General features: G+C 34.7%; 1 protein-coding gene across 1 annotated transcript; it reads right to left on the bottom strand.

The window, feature by feature from the left end:
* Nucleotides 1-6,352: 6,352 nt before the first annotated feature.
* Nucleotides 6,353-14,350, bottom strand: LOC112040823 (protein IQ-DOMAIN 5). The gene is made up of 8 exons (XM_024073747.2): nt 13,922-14,350; nt 13,613-13,694; nt 13,360-13,477; nt 11,878-12,138; nt 9,573-9,800; nt 9,129-9,242; nt 7,360-7,849; nt 6,353-6,845 (listed from the first exon to the last, which is right to left on the bottom strand). The coding sequence occupies exons 3-8, from the start codon at nt 13,441-13,443 to the stop codon at nt 6,691-6,693; spliced, it is 1,332 nt and encodes a 443-aa protein (XP_023929515.1). The 5' UTR covers nt 13,444-13,477; nt 13,613-13,694; nt 13,922-14,350; the 3' UTR covers nt 6,353-6,690.
* Between the last annotated feature and the right edge of the window lie 2,212 nt (nt 14,351-16,562).

Here is a 16,562-nt window from a genome sequence, read left to right on the forward strand (position 1 = left end):
TCCTTGGCCCACCGAGCCCAAAACAATAAATTTTGTAGAGAGTGGGTGAAAGAGCTAGGCTAATAATGAAAATAACAATATCAAACAGCAATGCTAATGGGAAGATTTGGATTAATGTGTTCTCGGACTAGTATGAGTGCTATGTCCGAAGAAGAGCTTTTCATTGATAGTCTAGGGTTACAATTCCTGGAGCTACAATAATCAAATATCTCCCTTTCTCTCCTCCTTTTTTCCATCCCCTCCTATTAGAGGCACCCTTCCCTTATATAGCATTGTCTTCTTACATCTCCTCCGTCCACTTGTTTATCATCCAGGCATCCACTTGAGTGCATGTCCCATCACCCCACTTTTAACCTTATGTGAGTGGCGGTAGCTGCGAAAGCACTGTTCAGAGGTCCTATCCACATAAATGCGGCCAAGATGGTAGGTGCAGTGCATTAAATGTGGTGGTTGAAGTATGCCTCCTTGGTATTTCTCTGCTCCCGTTACCTTTATGTGTGTCCGAGGTTCCTTTCCCTCTTGACACTTGGCAAATAAATCGCTTGAACCTGCCATACTCGTGTTGGGTCTGGCCTCTTCGGATCCGAAGATGCAGGACTACTCGGACATATGAGTATCTCCTCGGATGGTATGCGGGCTTGTCTCAAGGCAGCCCCTTTTGACGTGGGCCTCTGACTGATGGTCACACCTCCTCGGCCGAAGAGTGTTCCTCATTCAGGGCTTTGGGCCCAATAAGTTGGGTTGGGTTTTTCTCCCCCCACAAATGTCTTTAGAAAATTTGCTAATGAACTATTTTAAGAAAGTTTTAATACAACTTTCATAAAATAAATAAATAAAAAACTGTTAAAAAAATTAATTACTTTTTTTTTCTTATAAAAAATGTCTAAAAATAGTTCATTAAAAAATGTTTTTGAAGCACGGATTAACATTTCCCTATAAAAGAAGCCAACAACCTTTAGGTCATGGTATTTATGTTGCTATAAAAAAGAATATGTATATATTTGATATATATAACATACATTCGCTTATTTCTAAAAAAATATTATAAAAGATACATTCAAGTTATAAATAACATTCTTTGACAATGACTCTCGGTTAAGGGGCTAGTATATCTTTAGCTCAATATGTTGTGTCATTCTATGGGTATTTCCACATATTTTGAGGTTGTTTCTGAGCTTCACATATAGCAAATCTGTAATTTGGTAAACTCAAAAAAAATAAAAAATAAAAAATAAAAACATCTAATTGGAGTAACATATAGATGAACCTGGTTTGCAGAGATGAAAATGGATCATATATTCATTATTCTGATTCACTATTGACCTTTAGCATAATTAATGGCATTGGCTGTTATGTCAACATTGATTACTTAATAAATTCATAAATAATGCAGATTTTCAGTAAATGTTGACGTGCAAGAAGATGGAGAGAATATTTTTTTAGGGATCATATATCAATCATCATTCATAATAATAAAAATCATATTTCTTCATTCAGCAAAAAAAAAAATCATATTTCTTCAATCTTTTGATAGCGAAATCCGATCTGATCAGCTTCTTTTTTAAGAATTTATGAAAGTGCGAATTAGGGACATGACAAAAACGGATGTGATGTCTCATATATAATACAACCTTATTCGGTGGATCTACCTTTTTATTTATTTTTTTATATAGAACTTTTTAAATTATTTCTATATTTAACTTCCCAGTATAACAAAATGTTTATATTAACCTTTTTTTTTTTATTATTTATATGTACGGTAGTAGATTATAAATCTTGACTGCGAGTTTACACATGTGTCCGATTCTTTCTTAAAAAATAATTAAAAAAAGACGTGTCCGTACAAGGCTTGGAATCTAATGAATAAAATGAAATAGGAATATATCAAAGAAAGAAAGTGAGACACATTCTTTTTCTTTTTTTTTTGACCCAGTGAGACACATTCTTTACTTGGGAAGAGTGGTTTCCTCAAATTTTAATAAACTTTAAATTTACACCCACATGAAAGAAACCACATAAGAGTATCAGAGACCTGAGAGTATTATTCCCATGGCTACTTAATTATTATACACGACAAAAAAAGATTGGTCCAGTGTCATCATTTTAATGATTGTCTGAAAGGGTCACAAATTGTGACATTTAATCCAATGCATCAGAATAGCCCAAAACATGGTTGTTGGGTAAGTAAGGGAAGAGAGGAAGGGTGATTATATATATGTTCTGTTAATAAAAGCTCCTAGTGATACACTGAAACCCTCCAAAAAAGAAAAGAAAAGAATAGATCAGCCTTCCCCCAAAATTTGTACATAACTTTTATTTTCATTTTTGGATAAGTAATAAAAAGGAGCTTGCGCGTGTGTTCATAGCCCTCAGCCCACTTGAATGTGTGTGTTCACAGCTCCTAGCCCACTTGAATTCGACAGTACATAAACTATTTAACTAGCCATATTACCACCCAATTGACAAAGATGTTGGGTTATGTCTATATGAATTAAGTTCTTCGAGTTTTGAGATTTGAGAGTATCAGGTTATATATAATCAAACTATTTATATATATATATATATATATATATTTTTTTAAAAAGTTACTTATGATCAAGAAGCAACAGGGGAGGAATGGACGAGAAAAATGAAGTCAAACAAGATAATTTGACTTAAGGTATAATTTCATGTAGGGATGTCCATGGGTCAGGTTAGTCCTATTTTGAACTCAAACCGAACCTGACCCGCTCAAATCGGATGGTAGGCAAAGAGACCTATCGTTGATTGCCAACATCAACGAGTCAAGTTAGTTTCGGGCTCAAGTGAACATCGGTGGTGGAGGTCGTCTAACTTTGTTGTAACTCACCAGATTTAGGTGAAAAGTCGCTAAAATTGGTTGAGATTTGGCTTGATTTCGCCGAATCTAGTCAAGATCTCACCACATAAGATCATGATTTTGCCAGATCTAGCTGAAGTTTATTTACATCATTGGTTAGATCGAGTTGCTCGAGTTTTGGCAAAGGAAACCAGCCACTCAATTGGTTTTTAGAGGCAAAGACCCACTGCCAATTGGAGGGAGTTAGGGAGTTTCAGATCGGGCGAACTATGGGTCGAACGCAATCAGTTCCGCAATTTCCAGTTGGACTTGGACACTCCTAGTTTCTAGCACTAAGCTGGACTAAGAGATCCAAAACAGCACTGTCTTGAGAATTATTTTGTCAAATGTCATTCATCCACGGTCAATATTTCCATCAAGGTAATTCCTACTTCCTGTGCTTACTTTAGTTTAAAAGTTTATCACTTTTTTTTTTTTTGGCAATGATCTCTTTGTGTGTGTGTGTGTGTGTGTACTGTGTATGCATAAGCCTACACCCTTTGATCAAGAATTGCTTCTATTTATAGGCATAGATCAGACATAAGTCGTATTCATATGACATGTGCCATTAGATCTAGAAAGGCAAGTACCATGTGATCAAACTAACATTCATCATCTTTTCATTGACCCCTATGGTGTCACGGGTGCAAACCAAGATAGACATCTATTGATGGTTGCCTCAATACACACATCATTTGCTTCCAAAATCCCTCCAAGTTGCTATCCTCATGACATTCCCTAAGAAAGAAATTGTTCCCAACACAAACTAGAGTACTAGATGTCAAAATGATGGCATTTCAATAGCAAGAAGTCATGTCAGCCCCTGTGAAAAAGGTTATGCAAAATATTAGATGTCAAAATGATGGCATTTCAATAGCAAGAAGTCATGTCAGCCCCTGTGAAAAAGGTTATGCAAAATACTATGTCTCAAACGTTACTCTTAGGTAGACAGTGATTTTTTTTTTTTCTTTTATTTGGTAAAGGTAGATAGACATCTATTGATGGTTGCCTTTATCCACACATCATTTGCTTCCAAAATACCTCCAAATTGCTATCCTCATGACATTCCCTAAGAAAGAAATTGTTCCCAAATCAAACTAGAGTACTAGATGCAAGGAGGATACCGTATCGTACCAATACGTGCACTGGTACCGAAACTCTAACGTTTCGTACCAGTTTAAATATCAGCCCTACTGGTCAATTTTGGGCATTTCGATCGGTACCAGGCGTATCGGCCGCAACAAAAAATGTCTTTCTTTTTAGTTTTGTAATTTTCGAATTTTTGTAAGAGTAGAATGGTAACTTATTTGTATTATTTGTTTCCTTAAGCTCTGTTTGTTTTGATGTAAAATATTTGCAGGAAAATATTTTCACATTTTATAGTATTTGTTTTACAATAAAATATTTGGTCAAAAGTAAAATATTTTAACATATTATGATTTATTATTTGTGATATTGAGATATGTTTTAATTTTAAATGATTATTTGTGATGCATTTATTCGTTATTTCTAAATTTTATATATAATTTTTTTTTGGCTTTTCATAATTTAGTACTAAATTTTATAAATTTTTTTTTTCGCTTTAATAAAATCTGATAAATGGGTCGACACAACTAACTTGTTTAATAAACAAGTTGTGTAAAGGTTGAGGAATCTTAATCCGTTTAATAAATGTGTCGGGTTATTGTTGACCTGTATAGTCGAATACTTATTAGTTAACACAACACGAATTCGACATAAATTGTCACCCCTACTCTTAACCAAAAGGAATTGTCTTTTGTGCTCTTTTAAGCTCCAAACACTGAGAATGGGACCCGGCATCAATAGAGTTAACAATAGTGATGATAACTGATAGATTACCATCATTGTCAGCATCTATGGAATGGGGTTTATTTCGTGTGCTAGCAGGTCCTTTTGACATCAACAAACGATTTCCATAAGCTCCCATTTTGGGAAGAACAATATCTGGGTTTGTTGGTGTTGATTTGGTTGTGTAAGATTCATTTATTTCTTTGATGATTTTGATTTTGGTTGTTTGATTTGAGTTAGGGTTTATGACTTTCAAAATGATGGCATTTCAATAGCAAGAAGTCATGTCAGCCCTTGTGCAAAAGGTTATGCAAAATATTATGTCTCAAACGTTACTCTTAGGTAGACAGTGATTTTTTTTTTCTTTTATTTGGTAAAGGGAGATAGTGATTTGGTGTTACTGCAGTTTATTCATGTTCATTTCTTTCCTTTTTGACATCTAGCTAAAATCATCATTTTTTCACTATTATATTCCGATAAGCATAACCTAAACCTCCAAAAATGAAAGAACTGGACACATAGCCAACCAAACTACCATTATAATACCATTGATCTAGAGAAACATTTTCAAAATTTTCAGAGCAATGCTCGATCTTCTCACATAATAATGGATCTCAATAATTAAATTCATAATGAGATTCATAATTTATTTGAGAGAATGGAGCATTGCTTTTATAGTACCAGATAATTAATTTTTATATAGCACCTAAATATAAGCACAAGGTCAATGGACATTGATTTAAAAAAAGGAAAAAACAAAATTAGGAATTAGGGTTTGGGCCTCTGAACAATGAAGACTTTAAGATTCAAACCCAATTAACAAAAAGGAGAGATATATGCATATAGCTATTTTAGGTGAGTTCAAATTTATTGGATTCTAATTCTTGTGTTTATGTTTGGACGGTTGGAGGGAGGAATGGACCGAGAGACAAAGTAGATGAAGAAGATTTTAGTATTTTATCATGACAAGAGTATTAAATTGTGAGGGTAGTAAGTATTTGAATTCATATATTGATAACTAAATTATGTAATGTACATGTGTGATGTGAGTTTAGAGTTTGAATGAAAGCCAGAATTTCAAAATGAGTGATTCTAAGGATATTATGAATTTTACTATATAAATTTTACAAATTAATGTCACTAATCACAAAAGAGTAATACAACATTTTTTTTTTTTTTTTATAATTACATTAATTAGTTTGTAAGTTTTTTTTTTTAATAGCTTTTGCATTTTCTTTTCTCAAGTTACTAATGTGTCAGTGTTGTTTTTCTTTTTCTTTTTCAAAGGCAATTTCAACTAAATAGTTGGGTTATATTTCAGAGCAGAAAATTTTCTATTTAAAGTATTATTAAACGTGAGACCTATACATTGACTGCATATAGTTAATAGAATTATTAGAAAGCAACAGTTAACCCAGAATTCAGTAAAATACATTTATCCCTAAATTATTTTAACACGACAAAAGTTCTAATTTTTCTTAATGAATATCCGAATAATCTTTTCATGCATGATCATAATCTTATTACCAAAATCTATATATTTATATACTTATAGACTCTAGTGGAAATTCACAACTTGTACACAGTAGATCCCACTAAAATACTTCGAACTGTTGTTTTTCAAACATTTCCAGATTTCTTTAATGATTATCACAGCAGTGCATAATCTTCAAGAATGGAAGAACATAGAAAGAAATCTAACAATGATAGTATTATGTAAAGCCAACTGCTCTGAACATGGTGCATTTGGAAATAAATACCGCATGATTACATAATTGACAATAATAAAACTTAATACAATTACAACAGCCAAATATCAAACCCACTAAATCTTATTCCCCGTGACAATCCAAGCCAATCTCCTTTACAATGTCATGGTGAAACCACCTCTGAATTTCATGACAAGAAGCGATGCGCAGTGGTTGCATGCCCCCCCCAAAGTGGCAATATATGTACAGACTGAAACAGCAGCGATTCAATCAAGAGCAGCCTGCAGTAGGATATCTTGTGTGGGATTCTTAATGTTATGGATCAACAGCCTGTGGGACAGATTTTGTAGAGTTTGAGTCCCCTCTTCCATTAATCTTAGATTTATCCTTGACGATCTTCTGCGAGTTGGGTGTCCCTTTCGCGACAGTTTTATTAGGATGCCTGGACAATTGAGCCCCAACAGCTCCCCCTGCTCAACCCAAATTAAGGAAAGAGTAAATAAACTGCAGAAGCATGATGATTCATAAAACACCCAGCAATACACCTCATGGTGCATTGCTTGAGTTATTAGTTATAACAGTTATGCTTGCTTAACAGAGAAAATAATTAATTTATTTTTACTCTGATTATAAATTGTAGTTTTTTTTTACTGTGATTATACATCTCAAAGAATGAAGTACAGCATGAATAAGAACAATTCAGCATAGCAAAGAAAACCTGATATTAACGAGCACATTTTTTTTGGTAAGGAAAAGTGACTGATTTTTTTTTTTTTGGGGGGGGGGGGTGTTAATTGGTATTAACAGCCTGAATTTTATTGCCAATTGAAGGAAAAAGGAAAGCCCTATTCCACTCTAGACTACAATTCTTTCAAACGAGGGAAGCAACAGAGGTTAGAAGAATGGGTATGCGCACACTAACAGAGAGAGAGGGGGATACCTGCAGAACCGTTAAATTGTGGGGGAGAGAGAGAGAGAACTCACCGCTGTTAGGTAGAGACAATCGCTTCTTTGCCTGCTTATCTGGTTGTGTGGATCTCTCTTTTGGATTGCTGTGGGACCTCAAACCAATTCCAGGCCTTGAGTTAGATTCTTCAACTGGATCATCTGCATGTGACTTGGGCTTGGATTTGGCAAGCAGTGTATTGGATGCATCTTGCATGCCTGCTGATTGACTGGGTGAAGAACCACAGCCATCTGAATAAGAGGGGCCTGTTTTCTGACTCGAAGGGTTTGGATGAAGATTTGGTGCAATTGGTTTCTTGCCAGCAGATTTTACATGGGATTTAGTTCCATTCATATCCTCAGCTGATTCATTTTCACGTACCATCACTCCATCTCTAAGGTTAATGTCAAGAAACCGGTTCTCCCAAGGACGGACAGCCATCCATCTCTCCAACCAGTTCCAACCCCAACTGCTTTTATCTGGTTCAAATCCAGATGGAACAGCTTGCAGCCTCGATCCAGCCTGCCACTGCAGGAATAGAAATGGATTTATATGAATTCCTGTAAGGTAAACTAATATCTCAAAGAAAATAATTATAGGACAGACATGAGTACACAAATAGATACAGAGGGGATGTCTCTGTGTAGATATCAAAAATTCCAGTCAAGCAAGCATCCATAATTTATACATTAAAAAAAGTACAATTATAACAAATGGACAAACCTTATGTTTTAGCTAAAAATTCTAATCCTATTCTAATCGTAGAACGGAAACTTTTTATCCCTGAAGGTCTGTCCAGGATTCTAGGTATCAAGAAGTATCAGATATATCTCTCATCTTAAGAAAATAATAAAAATTACGACTTTGATATAAAAAATTCATACATTTGAGCATCCAAGAAGTGTCCTTCTACTTGGGAATTGGGACACCTCTATCTATTGAGAAACCAGCTAGCAGGACTCAAGCACAACACAAATCCCTATAACCTTCTTTTTTGTTTTTTTTTTTTTTTTTTTTTTTTTGGGGGGGGGGGGTGGTGGGTGGAGGGGGTGCAGCAGCAAGCTAGTCAAAGAAGAGCTCTCTCTCTCTCTCTCTCTCTCTCTCTCTCTTATTTCTTTTTCAGCTAGGATGAATGAGAGCTCACTGTAAAGGCATATGACACTTCAGACAATCAATGGAATGAGCATGGAAGAGCAATGATGGATGCACCTATTTGCCCTTTATTTTAAGTGGACCCTATGGCATTCAACCAATAAGACTATCCAAACAACAAGAATGAAATATTATTATAAAGCTTGGAATAACATATATGCAGAAGTCACAATCATCTATGGGGTATGGGTGGGCACATTAACTGTATATGACAATACAATTTAAGGGCAAAATTACAAACTTCAGATAAGGCTTCAAATATGAAGAAGGTGGCCTGAAATCTTGGTTAAATTAAAACAATTAATATAGAGGCAAGGGTTCAGGAAAATGCTACCACTTAAGGAAAAGCAGCATATTATGGAAATCTTAGTATTATAAGAAACCCTTTTTTTTTTTGTTGAGAAACAGTAATATAAGAAACCTAACATCATAGTCTATCTCAAAACCCTAAGTTGACACTTGAACACATTATAGGCCAAATTCAGATGTGCATGACCAGACATTCAAGTTCATCTCCAGGCATTTCATATTTATGTTCCTTGTTATCACTATGGACAATGCTTTCCAACATCTAACATTCTTTTCATGAAACCAATTAAACTTTGAAGTAGAACTTGCAGTTTCTTAAGCCAACAAGAGGCTCATAATATTTTACCTGATGAGCCAAAGCATATGCCATGGCTCTCTCTCGCTTAGCCGCAGCCTCCTGCCTCTTTAACAATTTGGATTGAATTTGTTCGACAGATCCCACACTGTCACACCACCCTTCCTGCATCACAGTCAGAAGAGTCATAACATGCTAAATGCACTCAACAAAGTCTAAGCTAGCATGGGAAACAAAGCTTGGAAAGTACGCAGATATAATATTTCAAGAACAATGTCATATAATAGTGATGTAATACATTAACATAACTCATTCTAGTATAATATCTTTGCAGATCATTATAGTATATAAAATTTATTATGGGTCAAAAACAGATCCCACACTGTGACACCAACCTTCCTACATCATCACGGATAAATACCCAAAATGGAATAGTGGACAAACAAAATGGAACAGACTGAGTATATCCGATTGAAAGTAGCTAAAGTTGCTTACTTCTATTTCTCGTACACGAGCCTCATTTACAAGTTGTTGCTGAAGTTTCTGTTGAGCTGTTTGACTTTCCAATGCCAGACGAACACGCCTGGCTCGTACACGAGCTTGAACTCTCACCAAAGCTTGCATACAGCGGAGAGTTATTGCAGCTTGCTTTCTCACAGCATGGCCCCTGACAAGGGCTTGAAGTCTTACCAATCCTTTCAAAGCTCGTAAAGCTCTTCTAGCCTAATATATACATCAGAAAAACATTCCAATCTGATCACAATTGTTAGGCTGAAAGTGCCCCCAAAAGAATTTTATTTATCTAATAGTGCAGCTGTTCCTGATGTATTTATCTACCCTGATGATAAGTGGTCAGTAAACTGCACCTTCTTCTATATTTCAACATATGTGACAGACAATTAAAAAATTCTCTCCATGTTTTTTAATTAAGGCTCATTTTTCATAATACTCACGCATAATAATTTCATAATTAAATGTCATCAAAATCTAGTTTACAAAATTTGTAGTCATTTGAAAATTGTCTAGTATTATGTCATTAAAAATTTACAGGCTGGCATCTAGCTCAGCATCCTGCATACAATTTTTAAGATACTTGACCAGTTTACCATAGCTGTATTTAAGCAATTAGATTCTATCCTTAATGGATGTAAAGCTTAGATAGCTACAGCCTACAATTTAACAAGAGAAGTAGCCCTAAAAATAAGGTAGAATGACTTTCATATAGTTAATAAGTAAACAAAAGGCTTAGCCGATCTTAGTCCAATTAAATTTAATCTTAGTCAGGAGACATATAGGGTGACTTCCTTTAAAATATGTTTTGTATCTTAGGAGTTCTCATTTTATTTTATTTTTGGGACTTCATTAGATTTATCTTTGTAAGTATCTTACAACATACTGAGCGTTAACTCCAATATGAATCAAAGAGAAAAGTAAAGGATTTAATGTTTTTTCCCCCTTCCTCTCAGTTAGCTTCTGGGTCCACAAATAATAGCAGATTCCCTCAATCACCTAACATACTCTTCCTTCCCTTTCTCTGAGAATAAATTTTTAGGATAATCTTAACAATGGATAAATTTATTAATAATAATCTTATCCTTGTAAATTGGTACTATTCGTGCAAGCGTAGTAGTGAATCTATTGATCATCTGCTGCTTACATTCTACCATGGTGAGAGCTGCGGTCCCTTTTATTTTCCGCTTAAGTTGAAAAGGGCTGTTTGGTTGGCACAAAAATATTCTCATATGGAATGCAACTCCACTGTGCCATGCGGATGGTTTGAAATGAAGGGAATAATCGTACTTTTGAGTGTGCTGAGCTATCTTCTGTTGAGATCAAATCTGTTTTTATGAAATCTTTGTATGAATGGAGTATTGTTATTGGCAGGATTCCTTGTAGTTCTTAAGTTCATTTTGTAGATCTCTCGAACCTCAGAATTAATTCTTTAGGGACTCCCTTGTGCACTGCACATGTACACAAGTTTCTTCTCTAATTAAAAAAATCTTCTATCACTTATCCAAAAAAAAAAGTTCTCATTTTGTTTTTATGCCTTCAAGTAAATTAACCAGATGATAATTGCATAAGAAATCATCAAAACTAGTACCCTCTCCTCATTTATGCCTCAGCTCATCATAGCAGTCTTCATTCCAATTTCTCTACATAAAATAGTGTTATATGAAGAAGAAAATGCATTGAGCTGCTTCATGATCAAACAAGTTGATTCTCTAGGTAAGGAACGAGTTGTCAAATTACCAATAGTTGTTACTATATGCATATATTGCTTTGCACTATTTCAAATAGAAAATGATGAAGCTGTATTAATCTTGAGGTGGAAGTGCCTAGTCATAGATTATCCCACTACAATTGTTATATTTTCATGCACATAAGTCAAGGTTCCTATTTCTCCCTAACCAGCCAATCTACTGTGTTTCCGTATATTTTCATCCAACTATGTGAGCATATATAAAGAAGTTTTAAATTGTAACATCAATTCAAGATTAGATCAGTAAGACAATTTTTTATAAGGAAAGGGGGTCCATTATATAAGACGGTTGCAAAATTGAAATTCAACAAGACAATTGCTCTTTTTTTATTGCTAAGTTACACAGGAACCCTATGGGTCTTGAACCCACGACCTCACCCACCTTGCACTTACAAGGGGAAGGAAATTCAACAAGACAATTGCAATAGGTGGATGCACAGAAACAGGAGCCTGGATCTTGAGTAGAAATGTGATGTTAGAAAACAAACTATTTTCAAGGGCTGATTGGATAAACTTTAAGATGATGTGAAGTAGCAATACCAGAAATCCACGAAAAGCAGTTTGGATGCGCGTTGCAGCCCATTCTTCTTTCACACTTTGCTCGTTATGAGCTGCATCCTGTGCTTGGGCATTTTGTGCTTGAGGTGAACCTGAATGGGAGCCAGCCACATCTGGGTTTGATTGAGTATTGGAATCTACAACTGGTGGAGCAGCAACATGATCGAACTCATATTGAAGCTTATCAGTATCAATCTCAACAGAATGTTTTCTCCGGTGCCTAGACTTGCTAGAAGCTGTTCTCTGTCATGATTAAAGAAAGAAAAATTAAAAAGAAATGGATTGATCTGTTTAACTATGTACCTTTTTACTATCAATCCGCTTCAGAGTTTTCCTAGTTTTTTAGGCACCAATTGAAGAAACCCCTCAGGATTGAAAATACATTATATCAGAAAACAATCCATCTTAAAATAAAATAGCAAAGCTGTAACAAATTGTTCTGTATTGGTGTGCATGACATTGTCCAGGTCTGCAGACAAGACATAATTTGGAATGACCGGCATGTTATTTTATTACCATTGCAAATTTCCTTCTTTATTATAAACTTAGACATGCACCTATTGGGTCTTGAACCCATGACCTTACCCTCCTCCACCCCATTATTACAGGGGGAGGTGACATTCAAGTTATAGCTCATTAGCAAACCATTGCCAAATTATTTCACATACGCTAAAAAAATGTAAAGGGCGTGCCCTTAATACCAAGATCTGGGGTTGACCAAGGGACACCAAATAAGATAAGTACAAAGAATGTCAAATATTGGCTGTTAATTATAGAATCAAGAATTTGCTGCAAACAATTTAGGGAAATAAACATTAAATGGCTGAATTAATATAACTAAATGTTTACAAAACAGTGCATGTAAAATAAAAAATAAATTTAAGGAAAGACAAAGGGACAACAAATGCACAATATGACATTTTGGTCACTTTGGTTTTGGGTTTTGTCAACTGCAGATCTAACATAAATCATTTATATAGGAATAAGTAATAGAAAAGGATTACTCTGGATGGACTATAAAAATCCTTTCCACCGAATTTTCAGGATTCATATTTGTAAAGATGTCGTGTGAATGATTGTTTTCACTCTAGCTCCAAGCTACTCTGAGTTACATACTTAACTAAAGTCACAAGAGCTAAACTCCCAAAACAAATCAAAAAAAGTGCCATGGAATTCATCAAACATTTATGAAGAAGATAAAGAATTACAAGAGAAAAATTGGGGTCAGGGTAGCAGCACTTATTAGCTTTGAATCAGCATTGAATTCACTGCCAAACAAAAGACAAAATATTTTATCCGAAGCGAGCAAGATACCATATGAGGATAATTCAGCAACAAGGTCCACATGTAATAACCACATTTGAATAAGCAGAAGAACTAAATAATGAGAAAATATAAAAATTTAACAAACGATGAAAGGTAAAAAGATTTTTTTAAAAAAAAATTAATACTAATAATACCCACATTTTCATTTTTCTCTGAAGATTGTGACTTTTCTGGTTTCTTCAAACCAACCAAAGCTCTAATCCATTTTCCTGAGACACCCATTGCGTTAGTTACTTTAGCTCCGCAAAATACAGACCTGCAAGATGAAAATTCTTAGCCACACAATTGCACATTTGTGCTTACTGTACTAAAACCCAAAACTTGGCAAATCTGAAAAAATAAAATAATAAAAAATAAGTGACCCAATTCATCATTTTTCCAAATTACCAACCTTCAAATCACAGCCCCAAATTGCACCTTCGAAGCATTCACTTCAACAATTAAGCTTGTGCCATCACCACCAACCCTCATTTCTGAAAAATAAAATTAAAATTAAAATCACACTGATTATTAACACTAAGCAGATCTTATATTCGAAATTCATAGTGAAAAATGTTGGACTAAGATAACAACAAAAAAAAAACAAAAAAAAAAAAACACAAAATGCAGCTAAGAAAAAAACAAAAAAAAACAAAACGCAAATTAAGCAATAAGAAAATGTAGATCCATAGATCAAAAGCTTAAGAAGCTAAAAATTCACCTGTGAAGTAAATGCCAAGAAAATTAGGTAGTAGCTTTTAGGCCGTTGATCTATCAATCAGAGAGTCAAAGTAGGTCAAAACCTCGCTCGCTCTTTCTCTTTCAATCTTTTCACACCACTTCAAAATTCCAAGTTTCAGAGAATCAGATTTGAATTCCCAATCCTCAAACCCTCTCTCTCTCTCTCTCTCTTTATTTTTACACTGAAATTTTATTAGTTGTAGTTTCTTTCTGACTCTGATTGATAGAAGATAAAAGGCTGTGTGTGTGGGGCTGGGCTACAGTACGCCGAGAAGAGAGAAACGGCGTCGTATGGGGAAACGTTGAAAAAGGGATCCCGTTGGGTCGTTTTCACACACAGAGACAGAAAGGACAAAACGGAGAGTCAATCACGGGAAACGTTGCCCTCACCAACGAATCGATTGAGTGGTGGGCCCCACCTTTTTGCTTCTTTGTTTATTTTTTTGCTCCGGCGCATAATAGCAGTTAGATTTTGACTGCCTCAGGTTTTATGTGTCATAAAGGGTAAAGACAAGCGCGATGGACAAAAAGGTTTGGAGGGAACATTGCTTAAAATAAAGAAAATTCATTTATTTATGCTCTCTCACTCTCACTCTCACTCTCAGTATCTGTTTTTTTTTTTTTTTTTTTTTTTTTTTTTTTTTTTTCCTCAATTTTTTTTTTAAATTTTCAATTAAATTTACGCACATTATTACTTTGACTACGACCCAGTTTGGATTCGGCGTCCATGTTTTGTATCATTCAGCTTTTCCTTTTTTTTTTTTTTTTTTTNAGCGTTGTAATAGGCTGACCTTATTCCAGCGCTTCCAAAAGTGCTGGAATATGCCTTTTTTCATAAGGGAATGGAGAGACCTGTCCTAGTGCTTTTGAAGGCACTGGAATAGGGTAACATATTCCAATGCTTTCAAAAGTGTTAGGACAGGTTACTTCATTCCCTTATGGGGAAAGACCCATTCTAGCGCTTTTAAAAGTGCTGGGATAGGTCTTTCCCCATAAGGGAAATCAGTAATCCTATCCCAGCACTTTTGGGCTACTCATACCAGCGTTTTTGAAAAATACCGCTATAGGCCTTCTATTGCAGCGCTTTGTAAAGTGCCAGTTTTGAGCCGCCGTAATAAGATTTCCAACACCAGCGTTTTCAAAAAGTGTTGATACAGGCTTATTTATTACAACGGTTTGTAAAAATGCTGGAAAAAAAACGCTGGGACAGGACCATTTTTTTGTAGTGTGAGTTTCATGCTTGTGTGGTTCGGAAGGAGTGTGTCGTGTGTGATTGTTACTTAGAATATTAAAAATACCTTGATATTAGTTGTTGATAAAAAATTTTGTTATTTATTACGTAATTGAAATGACCGGTGAATAATTTCTTGAAATGAAATTGTATGGTTTAAGATGCGATGGAGCTATTCTTAATTTCTTATCCCACTGAAAAATACCACTCGATGTGATTGCTTGACAGTTTTCAAATTTTTTGAAGTATTTATTATTTAGCTTCATCTACACGGTTTTGACTTGATTTAGTGCTCATAGAAATATAAACAGAGAGCAAAGGACGAAAATTTGAAAAAGACTTCATAACTTTCAAAACATATATACTTTGAACTTTGAACAAGTCATTTTGCTCAAATTAATGTAACAACACAGACATTTTTATGAAATGGACAAAATAATAAAACAGAGCCGCAGATTGATCCACGTTAATGGAATCTGTGGCAATTATTCTAAGGCATAATACCGCACGATTGCTTCACTTTGTCTGCCAGCCGTTGGATCATCCTGAAACCATTACTAATCTTTTCTTCAATCTTCCCCCTAGCTTCAACGCACTCAAATATCTTCATAGATGCTATTTATGCTTTGACTTCTTCTGAGGCCTCAATTATCAACCAATAGCATACATACCTAGTTCTTTTGATTTTTTGAGTTTCGACAATTAGCGTGTGCCCCGAGGCCAGAATGAACATAAAATAATAATATATATTAATAAAATTATTAACTCTAGTATCCTTTGACCTAATATATTAAGTTTTTGATTTTTCGTTTCTCAATTTTTTTTTTAAATTTTCAATTAAATTTACGCACATTATTACTTTGACTACGACCCAGTTTGGATTCGGCGTCCATGTTTTGTATCATTCAGCTTTTCCTTTTTTTTTTTTTTTTTTTTCGTGAACAGTAAAATCACTGTGCGAGAGAAAAAAATTACTGTTCATTACTGTTTATGCACTGTTCACACAATAAAAAATATTAAAAATGGGTCCCACGGTACTATTCACACATTTAAAAATTATTTTGCTACAGTGTTTTCAGTTTTCAATTTTCAGTTTTAGCAACAATAAGTTCAATCCAAATAGACCCTACATGACATTCCCCAAGAAGAAATACATTTAATGCAATTATGTCTAAGTATAATTAAAGAGGACTTGGTTTAGGTATAGTGCATCTAGTGTATTGGATCTGGTCAGACAGTGACACGTGTCTAAAAGTGGACATATGTCATCAACTCAACAGGTCTAGTACTACTGGACACTGAACCTAAGCCTAATCCAATTAAAGAATCTAATTATTTTATTTTATTTTTTGAGGTGAAAGAATCTAATTATTGTGTACCACTTAAGTTT

Source organism: Quercus suber, unplaced genomic scaffold (genome assembly GCF_002906115.3).
Source record: "Quercus suber isolate HL8 unplaced genomic scaffold, Cork oak 2.0 scaffold_160, whole genome shotgun sequence".
NCBI lineage: Eukaryota > Viridiplantae > Streptophyta > Magnoliopsida > Fagales > Fagaceae > Quercus > Quercus suber.

Bases quoted from the DNA above. Each gene is read 5' to 3' on its own strand.
- LOC112040823 (XM_024073747.2), bottom strand. From the start codon at position 13,443: ATGGGTGTCTCAGGAAAATGGATTAGAGCTTTGGTTGGTTTGAAGAAA. The intron at 12,139-13,359 runs GTGGGTATTATT...TAATCATGACAG, and splicing joins CTTCAGAGAAAAATGAAAAT to AGAACAGCTTCTAGCAAGTC. The intron at 9,801-11,877 runs GTATTGCTACTT...TGTATATATTAG, and splicing joins CTGCTTTTCGTGGATTTCTG to GCTAGAAGAGCTTTACGAGC.